This window comes from Mastigoproctus giganteus, chromosome 7 (genome assembly GCF_048544385.1).
Source record: "Mastigoproctus giganteus isolate SK-2022 chromosome 7, ASM4854438v1, whole genome shotgun sequence".
In the NCBI taxonomy this organism is placed as follows: Eukaryota; Metazoa; Arthropoda; class Arachnida; order Uropygi; family Thelyphonidae; genus Mastigoproctus; species Mastigoproctus giganteus.
The window spans coordinates 231,817,299-231,833,350 of record NC_143581.1 but is presented as its reverse complement, the minus strand read 5'-3'; the positions used below and the strand labels follow the sequence as shown (position 1 = coordinate 231,833,350).

Genomic DNA, 16,052 nt, shown 5'->3' with positions numbered 1-16,052 from the left:
GACTACAACCTGCCTGATGAAACAGCAGTTTAACTTTTTTTTTTTTTATGAGAACCCCAAACACGAAAGGTATCAAAACCTATAGTACTTAGTACCGTGCATGGGTTGAAGGAGAAGTATGGGGAGAGGGGAGGGGGATGGCGGAAACTTTGCTCTAGAGACTAAACATGGGTTTCACCACTTCAAGCCTCCAATAAGCAAAGTGGTGGTATTTCACCGGTTGATGAAAGTCATCTACCACCTGCACACATGCACCATTGTGGCCTCTAAGCGGTTCATCTTTCACTCTTACTCCATGGTGGGGGAGTGGATTGTTTTCTGTCCCCCTCCCCTTCCACCTCCTTTTCCTCCCTCTGGTGGGGTCATAAGCATGCCCACTGACAAAATCGGGGCTGCCTCCCCTATTGGCACCATACTTCTATCTTTCTCCCCCCAGCCTTCTGTCTACCTGTACACAAGCAAAAGCTTGACACGTTGAAACTTAAATACTTCTAAAATATGTTACACCCAATTTTCTGCTTTTCAAACCCTAGTGCAAACCCCACACAATATAAAGAAGAATATACATGTGTATCTGTATTTTTTATATGTATGTATATGTAGTTTTTTTTTTTAAGGTCCTAGCCACCGAAATCTCAGGAAATTAGGTGGCAGGACCTGCCAGAGTGTATATAAGCTACTGGGTTCCTGGTCTGCCTCCACGGGGCATAAGTGGGGAAACGGTTAAACCGCTAGACCCAATTGAGGTTCAGCAGTTAAAGGACCAGAAGAACAACGGTACACGACACTAAACGATCCAAGACCCACACACTTTTAAATCTCTGGCATTTAAAGCGTACTGTAACACACCACAACGTAAACTACGTGGAGATGGGGAGCACCGCTGGTGCTGCTTGACCCTAAATACACTTGCTGTCACTAGTTACTACGCAAGTCAAAATTATTGAAGAAAAAAGCGACCACGTGACATCGCACTCACATGTGGAGCTTTCTTATTCATCTAAGTGGTTATTTGTCCCTGTGTATAGCGCCGTAGATTGCTTGCCCAATTTGTTCACTATAACGTTGACTATTTCCAAAGTTTATTTTTCAGTACTTTCATGCTAAAGTATAATTTCATTTCTTTAAAATATAGTAATCTGGGGTGGTTCCAGGATTTTCTAAAGACCAAAGCAGTGTTCTGGGGAAACGTTAATTTTTAAACATGTAGTAATATTTAAAAAAAAAAATCCACGTTATTTGGATCATAAGTGGCGGAATTCAGCCCCTACCTGGATCGACCTCTGATAGTAATGTTGCATTTTTAATAAAGCAGTGATCTTACTTATGCACTGTTTTTGTTATTAGTACAGCAATGTATTATAAATTTTATTTCTTCTTTTATTTGAAAAATGATTTAAGGAAGGGGATGAATCAGATTGGTCCACTTGATATCGATGGGTCAACTGTTGATGATCCTGCTCAGGTAGCTAACAAACTAAATGAATATTTTGCATCGACATTCACACATGAGGAGTTATTCAGCGAGGGGAATACCAGAGGTGTATTCAACTGTGGGAGTAAGCTAGAGAATCTTGCAATAACTAAGAGTAAAGTGGAGGAGAAATTGTTGAAGATAAACACAAGAAAGGCACCTGGGGTGGATGGGATCTATCCAGTTATATTAAAGGAGGCAGCAAAGGAAGTAAGCAAACCCTTAGCCATAATTATGAGAGCTTCCTTGGACTCAGGGGAGGTACCCATGGACTGAAGATGTGCAAATGTGACCTCAATTCACAAGGGAGGATCAAAGGCTGACTCAAGTAATTATAGACCTGTGAGTGTAACTTCTGTTCCCAGAAAATTAATGGAGGCACTGGTTAAAGAAGCACTGCAGGATCATCTAGACAAGACTTCAGTTATAGCTCGGACACAGCATGGTTTTGTTAAGGGGAAGTCTTGCCTGACTAATTTGATTGGATACTATGATGCGGTCACAAAAGAACTGGATGCAGGGAATAACTTTGATATTATATACTTGGATCTTAGAAAGGCTTTGATACTGTTGCACACGGAAGACTGCTGCACAGATTGGAGCAGTGTGGCATTGGAGGCAAATTGCTGCTATGGATAAAGGGGTGGTTGAGGGGGGGAGAAGACAGAGTGGTAATCAATGGACACTGCTCATCGTGGACTAATGTTATTATTGGAGTCCCTCAGGGTTCAGTATTGGGTCCATTATTGTTTTCTGTATTTATAAATGATATTGATGATGGTATATCAAGCTTAATGTCCAACCTTCGTATTTGACGATACAAAGGTTGGCAGGGTTGTCAAGGACACTACTGACACTATGCTACTGCAACAGGATCTGCAACGGTTGAGCAGATGGGCTGAGAGGTGGCAAATGAAGTTTAACATTGACAAATGTAAAGTACTACATATGGGAAACAGCAACCCCAGAGCAATGTATCAACTCTGTGGTACTACACTGACAGTGGTAGAGAATGAGACGGACCTGGGAGTGGTTGTGCAGGCAGATATGAAGTTCTCTGAGCAGTGCAGATGGGCTGCAAGAGTAGCTCATGATGTATTGTCAATGGTATATAGGAATTTTTGTAGCAGGGATAAGGAGGTGATTATTCCCTTGTATAAGGCAATGGTCAGGCCACACCTAGAGTACTGTATACAGGCCTGGAGGCCTCACTTCAAGAAGGATGTAGAGCTGCTGGAACGAGTACAGAGAAGGGCAACAAGATTAGTGAATGGAACAAAGGGGTGCTCTTACGAAGAAAGGCTTAAGTTTTGCAAATTACAGTGTCTGGAGACTAGGCACCAGCGAGGTGATCTGATAGAGGTGTATAAAGCCTTGAATGGCTTGAGCCTGCTCAATGCTGATGGGATTCTTCCTCTTGCTCAGAATAATCACATGAGGGGGCATAAATTCAAATTGAGGAAAGACAGATCTAGGATAGACGTGCAGAAATTTGCCTTTAGCCAGTGGGTGGGTGGTTGGTTGGTGGAACAGACTTCCGTCCCTTGTCGTGGAAGTTGATAACCCAAATAAGTTTAAGGCTCAGCTGAACAGGTATTTTGAACGAACAGAGGGGTGATGTGGAAGTGGTTATTTTTTTATTTTATTTTTTATTTTTTTTGCTGATGCTGCATAAACTTGCTTTTTTGCATCAAATGCCTCTACTAATGCTAATGCTAATGATTGCAGCGCAAAAGAATGTCCGTTGACAAATACATCAAGTACGGATTTACTTTGATCACCGGAATTAAGTAAAATTGCAACGGCATTTATACACTAAAGACGATCAATTTAAGAAGGGCAATAAGATTTTTTTTTTTTCCCTGTATCTTTTTCAAAAAAAAAAAAAGTTTCTGGTGATTACTTCCTCACCTCTTCACAAGTTTGAATTGATTTGGGTAACGTAGTCATAATGAATTGTCAGAATGGGGTCGCATCCTGAAAGTTTGTGATCAGCTGTACTAGCGCCGGGTTGTCGAATCTCTGCATAATGCGTGTGAATATTTGTTATGTTTAATAATAAAATTGGGCTGTCGTGATTTTCTCATGTTTACAGGTATTGACATTCTACAAGGCGTTTTATTTTGTCCTTTTGCCAGTCATATTTATTTTTAAATTGGCAAGCACTCTAATAGGTCAGCTCTTCATCATCACGCTCAGTCAAATTAATATGGAGAAGAAATGCAGAACCCTTAGTGCTCGTGAGCATTATTTCAAAATTCGTTGAAGCACTTTATTAGTTCCAAGGGTACACTTATGACGCTCACGAGGATCAGCTTCCCCCCCCCCCATTTATAAAGACCTTTTTGTTTTTTTTTTTAAATTTATTTTTATTTTAATCATTATCTTCATATTCATTAAAATATTTGCAAACCCAAGGAGCTTGTTACAGCTGCCATGACTTGTGCATGTAGTATCGTTTTGAACATATTCACCACGCTTGATGGAAAGGATTAGTACATCTTAAGGTGGTCCTTTATTTTCTTACACCTCCTGGGTGTAGGATTTTTTTCATGAAAACTCCAAACACGATAGGTATTAGAACTTATAGTACTAATACTTATAGGATTAAAGGCCGAAAAAGCAGAAGATACTTGTTTCATTAGACTTGAATTTTTGTAGATTGTAATTTTCAAGAAGTAGGCATAAAGGGAAGTTGTTTCAGAAACCGGAAGTTGAAGGAATAAATGTTGGTTGTGTGAGTTTGAAGTTGGATTGTAAATGAATGCTGAGTAGTTGTGGCACGTATTCGCACTGGTTGGGAAGAGAGAGAAAGAGGAGGAATTACAGAAGCCGTTTCAGAAGGACAGTGCCCATGGAAGTATCTATGGAAAAGGCATACAGCAGAGACATATCTTTAAAACAAAGATAACTTCATGTTGTTGGCAAACTTTTCCCCAGTGGAGGAAAAGGAAGATGGATCATTTCAGGAAGATGTTTGCACGAGCTGTTTTAAAAAAATAATCAGACGGAGAAAATAAAATTGCAGTATGTTTTGTGTTATCATTGCTGACCCCCTTACAAGACACTGGATGTATATGACTAAAATATGGTGTCTGATCAAAAAACGTTCCAAGACTTTATTACATTGTATAAGCTTGCTTTCTTGCATCATTTGCCATTCTAAAAAACGTAATGGAGGTAGAGGGCTATTATAATGAACTGGAAAACGAAGTTGAAATTCTCCAGATGTTAAGAATTGAATTTATTGATGTTTGTTTAAGTAAGACTTTCGTTTATCAGCGGATAAAACGGACGAAAACTGTCGAGGATGACCAGCGACTATGCCGACCTTTCATCTTCAAGCAGTGATGAAATATGGTGGCAAAAATGCCAGAAATAATTCATTTCATCAGCGATTAACCAACCGAGATATTTTCTGTTGAATTATGAATCGCGTGTATGTGATTGTGTGGCCCAGAAGAGAAGCATGCGCCTCAAACAGTTATTTTATTAAACAGATGTTATCTTCCTTCCTTGTGTGTGTGTGTGTGTGCGCGCGCGCAGTATATTTCTGTTGCTCGGTCGTAAAGGTTTCGGGTTGTTTTGATTAGGTTTATAGTATCCGGTGTCTTCAGCCACGAAAACAGTACCACTGTGGGAAGGCACCGAAAATTGAATTCTTTCATGGAATAGCAATCCCTGTGAATGGTTTCGTAGTCAGCTTACTCCTAGTAAAATTGTTTATTTTCTTTGAGCTGAACGAAGCAGTTTGCATTATTTAAGGCAGTTATTTAATATTTATTTACGCGATCTTTGTCTCGTTTAGTATGCAAATGACTGAAATAAGAATCGTACGCACTGTAAATTTAGTGGTGGATCAGTGCCATTTCTCTTATTCTACTACAAGTTTTAAATAAGCTGAATTGTGGCTGTTTATTTTGCCCATACTTCTTATTTCAGTAATGCATCAGAATATAAGGTCACGGAATAAAGTGGGACCTTGTGTGTCACTGAAGGATATCGGAAGCGCCCGCATATACAGCGAACAACAAAAAGCTGTAGAAACCAGAGCATACGCCAAGGAGGAAGTTCATATTTCTTTCAAGATCCTTTTTCATCACGTGTTGCGATACCGAAGACAAGTTAACACGTGATGTCTATTCCCATGTTCCGCCGTAATTCCATATTTTGTTTCTTGCTACCACCCGAAAAATCTTCGACCTTCATTAATATGCATTGTTTCCTTATGGCACTTTCTTTATCCTCTATCGCACTCTGGCATTCCTTCCAGTTTCCACTACCACAGTGCTAATGCAGCTGGAATCGGAGAAATCTCATTCTCAGAGGAGTTCAGAGTTTGCTACAGACAACAGCAAGGATGCCGTTGTTGCTACTTCCTGTCGTATCTGTATACCTATTGCAAGTTTATTTGTTATTACGTGTAAAAACAGAACTGAAATTTTGGAAATAAAGGTAATATTTTCTCTTATTTTTTATTTATTTTTTTAAAATTTCGGTGTAGATAGAAATACTGTGAAGTCTTCGTAATTTATGGGAAGCTAGCAAGAAGATTCGTGGAACTTCTGATATTTTGATTAAAGAGGCTTGTGTGCTCTGGATTCATTATTATTGTAATAGTAATAGTGGTATGTGATGCAAGAAAGCAAGCATATGAGCTTATGTAGCAATAGTCAAAAAAAAAAAAAAAAAAAAAAAAAAATATTCACACAACCATTCCCTCTAAATGTTTGTCCAGTTCCTCCTTAAATTTATTTAACCTATCAACTTCCACAACGGCAGATGGAAGTTTGTTCCAACAATTAACCACCCGCTGGCTAAAGGCAAATTTCCGCATATCTATTCTACAGCTGTCTTTCCTCAATTTGAATTTATGCCCCCTTAGGTTCGTAATCTGGACAAGTGGAAGAATCCCATCAGAATCCAGTGTGCTCAACTCATTCAAGGTCTTATTACACCTCAGTCATATAATCTCGCAGGTGCCTAGTCTCCAGCCACTGCAATTTGCAGAACTTGTGGATTATTGTGTGACACAGAGCGAAACGGAAGACAGAATAAATAATGACAAGTTTAATACTAATTATAAAACACACATATATTAAATACATTTAATAATTCGTAAGTTATAATTCGTTTAGACTGAGATAACTTCTTCCTTTCTAAAAATATTAAAACCATTATTTTCTCGAAGTTTTGCGCACGCTCAATTTTTTAAGTTGAAGTGAGGGGCATAAATTGAAATTGAGGAAGAATGGGTGCAGGTCGCACGTGCGAAAATTTGCGTTCTTTCAGAGCTGGGTGGTTGCTTTTTGGAACCAACTCCCATCTAGTGTTGTAGGGATGGGCAGTTTGAATAAATTTAAGGCAGAGGTTCCTAATATTTATAAGCCCGCGTACCGGTCACCACATTAGTAACTTATGACGTACCGGTGTGTTAATCTGTTTTGAAAAGTCACATGAATAATTAGTTAAGAAAAACCGAGCTATTCTACTAAAAACAGAAAAACATATTCATTAATTAAGAAAGCATATTATGAAGGCAGAGCGCAATATAATAAACAGAGCAAATTATGCCTACTACAACAACTACTTCGTAGTTTCTTAAGAGTTGTCTATGGTGTATCTATTTGATTTCGATATTATATAGATAATAAACTCTTAACTAAATAAATAAAATAAATTATCTGTTTATACTCCGGGACGACCAAACGGTCAGAGGAGTTCACAAGGTAGACAGAATACATGAAACAGCACCGTGTTCAGCGGTCACGGGCTTGAACCCCGGTCACTCAAGGCACGTGTACTTATGCACCCGCGCGCCTGACCACTAGTATTATGCCTTGTGCATTTAGTTATTTTTAAATGTTGTCATATACACCTTTTGGCATCTCTCATATTGTGTGATTATCTTCACAACTGGGTCCTCATGTCTGCAATACCAGTGTACCCGCCCATCCACTGATGATAGGCCAATAGCCTTGAAACGGTGCTGTCTGAGTGGTGGTACTCATTGAGAATAAGTGACAATAGTCTTCTCTATTAGTGAAGCTTTACTTATTTGAGGTAGTGCAATATCATGGCAACTCGTCGTGAAGGCAGAGCACAATATGAGAAACAGAGCAAATGATGCCTACAACAACAACAACAACTTCGTAGTTTCTTAAGAGTTGTCTATGGTGTATCTACACCGATATTATATAGATAATAAACTATTAACGTATTATGCCTTGTGCATTTAGTTATTTTTAAATTAATTAAGAAAATATAATTTATAAATGAGATTTTTATATTTTCACATAACATGTGTTTTAAACATTTTCCTCTTTACTTGATTTTTTTTGTTTCTGTTTCGCTTTTACTAGCGAATCTGGATTGCTTAGTGTCAGCTTCAGTCGAAGATCTGATTCAATGTTCATCGAAGTTCTATACAGTATTTATTTTTCATTCCAGTCATCGCTGAAAATCCAGCCTCACACAAGTAAGTCAAATTAAATGGCATTAAAATTTTCAGTGCCTGCTCAGAAAGTAGGAGATATTCTTGGCGGATAGATCGCCAAAATTTTAAGTTTGAACTCTTAAACTGCAACATTTAAGCCTCTGTTAGAGCTATGAATGATTCCTTGAACATCACATCTTCTGGGATCTCATTCGACGATGCGAAAGGGTTCCTAATCCAATTCTGTGCTGTAAAGTCTTTCTGGAAATATTTTTCAAAACTTGTGTCCAAAGATATTATATGTTCGTAGATGTCGCAGTCAAATTTTTGGTCATAGATATGTTATTTTCTTGGATAAAATCGTGAAGATAACATGCTTATGTTTTTTTAATAACTGCTCTTCCATTAGTTTTAATTTTCTTTTAAAAGCATTAATTTTATCACTGGAATAAAAATATAATAATTAGGATAGCAGTATGTCGTAATTTCTAATGATCTAAATTTCCAATTACCTGTGAAATTACTACAACTGCAAACACTACCTTTAATGTTCACTAACCAAACTCTGACCGTAGAAAATAAGAAGAAATAAATCGGTCAACTACCGAGTGCCGGGCACTCAGGATGAAGGGTCCGTAGTCACGAATGGTCGTTAGTGTAGTATCTGAAATAGAGAACTTTATAGAGAACTGAAAAAAAGTTTCTAATACCCCGGCTTGGCCTAAAACTGAGGAACTAACGAAAACGTTGTCTATTTGAGTTCCAGTTGTGAATGACAACGGTGGGAGAAGCGACTCCGACTTCTTCCTGGAGACATGTGGACATGTGTTTTTGTAAAGGGCGGTTCCTAGAACGTGAGTTCATCTCCGCCTCGTATCTCTGTGAAGATCAGTATCACTACAAACGGGCCAGATGTGTGTGACGTAGGTTTGTGTGTATTATGTGTGTGTTCTGTTCTGGTCTCTTGGCTACCCAGAAGCATCAGTCACCTGGACAGATGATTCTGGGTACTCGTCCACACCACGGGAGCACGTACTGTCTCGATACGAGACTCCGAACCACCTGATGTTGCCAAAAGGTGGGCCAGATTTCTCTGGGGGCCCACTCCAGAGAAGAAAAAAAAAAAAAAAATAATAAAATAAGTAAAAAATAAATTTCCCATGGTGCAAAAAATAACTAATAACTAAAAATAAAATAAAATAAAAATAATAATTTCCCCGTTGTGAAAAAGAAAATATATTAAATAAATAAAAAAAAATAATAAAATAAAATAAATAAATAAATTCCCTGTGATTAAAAAAAAAAAAAAGGGAAGAGAGCTGTCTGTCACCAGTGACATCCCAAGTGTCAGAAAAGAGCGCGAGTAAAAAAAAAAAAAAATGAAGCTAAGTAAATGGAAAAAAAAAAAAATAAATAATTAAAGAAAAGATAAATAATTTTAATCCCACACCCTGGCTACAGTGAAGAGGAAGATGTAAGTCGGGGTGCCAGCAGAGAGAGAGAGAGTAAATAAATAAATAAAATAAAAAAAATGGGAGACCTGCAAAGGTCTGGTTATCTATCCTGCACAGAGCGAGAAAGGAGAAAAAAGCGAGCCAAGGCTGCTCCTAGTTCCAGGGCAGGATCCGGAAACAGTGCAGAACGCAGGTTAGGACTGGTTTTCACTCTGGCAGGTCCTGCCACTTAGGAAAAAAAAATAATAATAAAAATTGCACTGTAGTAACAGTCAGTAGAAGAAGTGACTTTCAGTTGGCAGTGGCATTGTTAATGATCGGGATTTCCACGTCGGTGATTGGCGATCAGTGTCCTCCTCCAGTCAAATACCTCAGCTGCAAAGGTCTGGAATGCTTCGAGGTTGTTCTGGGTACATATCAGTTGATGCAGATCTGCTTGGGGGAAGTTCTGGATCTTATTCTGGAGACGGTTTCTGATGCCGTTGGTACACACTCCAGAAGCAAGTGTTTACAACTTTCACTTTGTCCGCAAAAGCAGTAGGGAGTGTCAGTGAGTCCCAGTGTATGCAGTTTCTCATTTAGAGAACCGTGTCCGGTAATGAGAAAGGAAGATTCGAGGCTGAGGGAGAACCATCGGGCGTTATTTTTAGTGGTTGCAAAGGTTACCTCCGGAAGAATTCTTCCTGGAGAAGCGATTAAAGCCTTAGAGAAGAATCGACTGGTAGATGAGAACCGTGTAATACTCCGCGCAGGCGTACCCCCGCCCCCCACCGCCGCCTCAACGCTGGCTCTCTGAGTACCTCCTTGCCGGGACAACTCCAGCTTTGAAAATTGTTAAAAAAATACCTTCCATCGCAAAATTTATAAATTACCCTTATAGAATTGTTTGTTAACTAACTGTTTAGCAACCTTTTTGTCACAAAAAGGAGTGTTATTTAGTACAAAGAAGCGCGGTATCGAAGTGGAATAAAAAAATTGTTTTTACTAGATCGTATGTATAGCTTAGCTTAATTGTTTTTTTAATTTTAACACAAAAAGTAAACGATAGATTTCAGTCGGAAAAGTTTTCCCTTGATAAGCATCGAATCATGCATAGCTTTTATAGTGTGTTCGTGTCTAACGGCACCAGGGGTTTCCCCCATCTCCGCGTTGCTTTCACTGTAGGTGTACCAGTTCAGTGGGAAGGCCAGAGATTTTGTAAGTGTAGTTTGTGTATCGTTGTTCTTCTGGCCATTTAGCCGCTAGAACCCTGCTGGGGCCTAGTGTTGTCCACACTATGCCTCGTGGAAGCAGACCAGGTACCAAGTAATTTTAAGTTTTCACTCTGGCAGGTCCTAATTTCCTGAGATTTCAGTGGCAAGGACCAAAAATATTAAAAAATAATAATTTTATAGTATTGGGGAGTAGTCGCTGAAAGGTGAGGCCGCAGACGGGTTTTCGTATGCAGTTGAAATTTTGACAATTTTTAAAACTTGACATTGTATGGAGCGTTCGCTGGTGTTTAGGCAGAGTAGGGGGGGGAAACTGAAGACAGGGGGAAAGTCAGAAATATGGAGCCAATAATGAAGGCGACCCGAGGTCAAAGTTTTAGATTTAAATGTAGACTGTGGGGTTACACTGAAAGTGAACAGAGTAGGGGAGAGACTGAAGGCTGGGGGGAAGGAAACAGGAAGTAAGGGGTCGATAGAGGTGACCCCTGTGGTTAGTGGGGCAGGCCCATGTCCCACCAGGAGGAAAAGGAGGGGGAAGAGACAGTGAAACCATCTCCTCCCCTCCCCTCCCCGGGGAAGTGGAAAGAAAGTACCGTGCAAGAGAGCATAGGTATAGGATCTCCTGTGGCGTTGCAGAGTTGCAATGAGGTCAAGTCCATGGTAGGTCATCTATTTAAGTTCTAGTTCTTCTAAAGAGACGTCAACTTCTATGGTTGTGGGTCATTCCTGGGACAAATCCCATACTTGCAGGTCAGGTTGTTGAGGTTGCGCTTGCAGTCTGTCATGAAGTTTTCGGTTTTAATCTTCTTCCGTTTAAAGCAGAAGTCCTGGTTGGTGATATGTTTTGTCTTTGGTTATCATAGTTGGGTGGCATTTCCTCTTTTCCTCAGTGTATGGCAATTTGCACCTTTCTTCTCGCGAAGAGGTCCTGGGCGAATCGTGACAATGCTTTATAATCTTCCCTTTCAAGGAGGAGAAATTCTTGTCCTCTTGGAAGATATCTCACTTTTGTAATCAGAATACATCTTAGGTATTCGTAGATGGGACAGTAAAACGTAAGATGGTTCCAGTCTATCTCTCCACAAGAGCAATGTGGGTTTTCTGTGAGTCTGAAGCCAGCGAGCTTTGCATTGAAGGGGCCCTGTTATTAAGTACGTTGTATGAAGTCCTGGGAAAAACCACGATGGTGATTTCGGGTATACTCTATTTGTCTGTGGAAAAAATTTGCGGGTGATCTCTCCTTTGGTGGTACCGGTCCATCTGTTTTGCCACTCCTGCAGCAGGTGGTTCTGTAGGCGTACTTTTTCTGCCTTCCTATTATTAGTGGGATCAGTTGTAAAATTCAGGAAGGTAACTGGGACTCCCTTGGAAAGGTAATAGAGCATTCCAGTTCTAACGATTTCTAGATCTATTGGGAGCATTCCTGCTATTACTTATAAGGCTGGTTATGCGCAGAGGATGGATCGCTAGGTAGAATCCAGCGTTCTTCTATTTACTACTAGCGTGGTCTTATAGAGTGCCAGCGTTCTCTTGTTGAGGCCCCTGGCTACCAGGCCGAGTAGTTCCTGATCTTCGTTCTGGTGTATTTAAGGTGTGGCTGAAAGGATAGTTTGCTGTCTAGGAGAATACCTAAATATCTGAGCTGTGGCCCCAATGTTATCGTGCTTCATCAATTTTAATTTGGGGTGGTATACGCAGGTCGAGAGAGCCTTTAAGGAAAATGGATGAGGTTTTCGCAGGTGATATCGTGAGAAAGTTCTTTGCTTTCTAATGTGATTTTTAAATTTTTAGCTCCATTAGCGACGGAAATAGAGAGGGGGAGGACATGAAAATTACTCACATTTTCCTGTCTGGCGCCGCCATTTTTAATTTTAAAAATATTTTAAAATTATATTTTAAACTTACTTGTTTGAGCTCTTTCCAACGGTATATAATAAGCTGTAGGTTGCCGAAAAAAAATTTTTGTCCCCCATATTTTATCCTCCCCTATTTCTCAGACAATTTTTTGTCAACAGTGATCAATATGGCGTTATGGTGGCCCACATGATGTACAAACCCATTCAAAATTTCAAGTGAATAGGTTGCGTGGTTCCAGAGATACAATGCTCTGACAGACGGACGGACAGACAGACAACCGAGTGATATTATAAGGGTCCTTCGTTAGACTACGGACCCTAAAAAAGAGGAGAAAGTATTATTATTAGCCATATGGTGCAAGGAAGCCTGAGGCTTATGCTGCACCAGCCAAAAAAAAAAAAAAAAAAAATCCCGAGTTACCCTGAGAGTGAGAAAGAGAAGAATGATGATATCCAGCTCAAGACCCTGGGTGTGCCAAGCCCATACTCACCAGATGTTGAGCCCCTGGGGTTGTAAAGAGATAAAGTTCTGTGAATTAAGAAGTACAAGAAAGAAAAGAGGTATATTTTCGAAGAAGAAAGACTGAAATACTCGCATAGATACGAACTGTGAAAAATAAAGTTTTGGCTTTAGTAATATATATAACATTTAAAAAGTTTACTCTCCCTTGAGGGAAGTTGCAGCCGGCGTACCGGTGGTTGGGAACCTCTGCCTCATATAAGGAATACTCCAAAGACTGTAAGTATGGACAGCTGATACTTACTCCAGTACGTCCTTTTGTCGTGCAGACTTTATCTAAACATGTTAAGGCTGTTTTTTGCGCCCTCCCCTCGCAATAGCAGTTAAAAGTATTAATTTGCCTGTAAGTAAACAGTTGCATGCATGAATTTTTTTTTTAATTTCCTACCTTTATCACTCTTTAATTTTTCTTTAAAAATATAAGAAATAACCATAACAAGCGAAAAAAAAAAAAAAAAAAACGAAAAGCAAAGTATATCCCTATCGACCACTTTAGGGCGCTGGGACTATTTCATAAGGGAAGTTCGCGTTCGACTAACACTATGGTTATTAATATTTTAATAACCAGGGTATAATGTTAGTCGGGGGACTTGTCGTGTAATTGTTGTAATAATAATTAAAACACTTCAGAATGACAGTTATAATAACTGATTTTGTTACTTATTAATTAACTAATAATATATGTAAAAGTAATTTTTTTTTTCACATCACTGCATGTACCGCACAACGCAATATTCACTCAACGTTTTATAATACTGTATTGTACGGTACTTACCTTCTTCCAGGATTTTTTATAAAAAAAAATTTAATTCCACGTGTTTCTTGGTTATTCTGATAGAATGAAATAAATAGCAACGTATACTGTACTCAGATCTTTGTACGCAGGCAACGTTTTTGTAATGTACTTTATTTTCCCCGTGAGTTTAATAAAATTGACCTACCTGATATGATTAATAAGTAAATAGTAATGATTCATGATTTTCATATTTCGTAAATTGATAAAAAAAAAAAAAAAAAGCTCATCAAAGAGCAACCACTTCATACCACATCCGAACCAAAAACATTTCTTTTCTGTGCATCATCTGCCATGTTTGCTATTTATTCGTCCAGTCAGCACGGAAGCAAACAAACATATCCAGTGTGTAAGCTTCGTATACGATGTAATATTTATGGGAAAAAAAAATAATAATAATAAATAAAATAATTGTGGATTTCTGTTTTTCCAATATTAATGAAATTTGTGATGGCTCTACAAATTATTCCGAAGAACCAAACATTTTCATGAAAATGTCCACTGGGAGTGGAGTTATTACATTTGAACGGACATGGTGAAGACAACATACGCATAATATACGAAGGCGCTCTAAAAAACCTCCTACTTGATTTTTATAACGACAGCATTTTAGAGAATGTGTTTTGAGCCAACACTGGTGAAAAACCGCTTGTTATTCTTTCCTCTTTGTTTATTTTTTAAGTAATTGCTTGAAAAAGAAGGAAACTGATGAGCTGAAGTAGTAGGAAAGTTCAAGGTTAATTTGTGTTATAGAATGTCGTTTCGGCTGACATGTAGACGTCTGTTGCGCCATACGAACTGAACTTATACAGTTCCCGTTCGTTGGTCTGTAAAGGGTAGTGGTTAAGAAAACGTTCTTGGCAATTCATTTTTTTGAGTGGAGTCATTAAATTCTTCAACCTGATGTACTACTGTATGTAGTCCTTTAATTAAGAGAGTGGTATATGTCTTTTCTAAACCACAACCGAAAACAGTTTACATTTTGAGAAAGATTTGTTTCATTATGAGCGTTAATAACTGCCAGTGCGGAACGTCTTGAAATTCATGATCCAAGATGCAGGGATGTTGAATTTTAGCAGATGTTGCACAATAATCTGCTAAACACTAAGTATATTCATAACGTGCTTTCTCTCGCCACGGTAAGGAGGACTTTTTAGAATTGAACTTTTTTCATGTGTCGCAACATCCGAACCGGCGCGACAATGGGGAATGCAATTGGCAGAGACAAAACTGTAAGAAAAATTTCTCCTAATTTTAAACCGGAAAAATAATATGTTAAAACATTCGTATTTTTAAAATAACCAGTAAATGATATTTACAAAATACTAATAAACTTGTTCGCTTGAGCATGCTCCTGTGCACTTTGCATTTTCGAATCAGCACGCCACCAGTGGCGTGCAGATTCGAAAAAATTTTTTTTCAAAAAGAAGTTTTTTACTTCTTTTTTTTTTTTTGCAATAGTTTGTAATGAGATGTTTATGTTGAAAAACTTTAGTAATTTTTTTTTTTTTTTTTTTTTTCCCCGAGGCTTCAGTATTATTTTGGCTGTTATTAACCGGGCAGTTGCTTTTAGTCAAATATTCCCTTTCGTTATTTGGTTTCTTGTGCTGTCAATTGAAGTGTGATAGGTTCATTGGTAGAGCAACAGAGTCCTTGTAATTAATTATATAAAGTACAATTGGAAACAAAATTTTGGGCTTGTAAGGGTAGATTAATATTGTAAAAAAAAAAAAAAAAAAAAAATGTAATGCATTATTACTGTAATTATAAAATCAGATTGATCATAACCAGACATTAGTTAAGTTAAATTAGCATTAATAGAAGCATATGATGCAAGAAAGCAAGCTTATACGGCATCAGCAAAAAAAAAAAAAAAAAAAAACCTAATTTCATCCATCTGTTTACTCCAAAAGTCTGTCCAGTCCGCACATCTATTCTACATCTATCTTTCCTCAATTTAAATTTATGCCCCCTCAGGTTCGTAATCTGAGCAAGAGAGAAAATCCCATTAGCATGGAGCCTGCTCAATCCATTCAAGGCCTTATACATCTCAATCAGATCTCACCTTGCAGGTGCTTAGTCTCCAGACAATGCAGTTTGCAGAACTTAAGACTTTCTTGGTAAGAGCACCCCTTCATTCCCCTTACCAATCTTGTTGCCTTTCTCTGTACTTATTCATGCAACTCTACATCCTTCCTAAAATGAGACTACCAGACCTGCATGCAGTATGCAAGGTGTGGCCTGGCCATAGCCTTATGCAAGCGGATAATCACCTCTTTATCCCTGCTAGCAAAATTATGTTGCATTA

General features: G+C 38.6%; 1 protein-coding gene across 3 annotated transcripts in view; it reads left to right on the top strand.

Annotated features, from left to right (window-relative positions):
• LOC150083767 (leucine-rich melanocyte differentiation-associated protein) overlaps positions 1-16,052 on the top strand; it is a 92,885-nt gene that overhangs the window by 35,742 nt on the left and 41,091 nt on the right. The window contains exon 1 of one of the 3 annotated variants that reach the window (XM_090377474.1): positions 14,851-14,976. The exons of the other annotated variants lie outside the window; for them this stretch is intronic. Coding sequence (XP_090233600.1) covers positions 14,917-14,976 — 60 coding nt within the window. The 5' untranslated portion in view covers positions 14,851-14,916. Of the gene's footprint in view, positions 1-14,850; positions 14,977-16,052 lie in introns of those variants that run through there. 3 annotated transcript variants of the gene reach the window in all.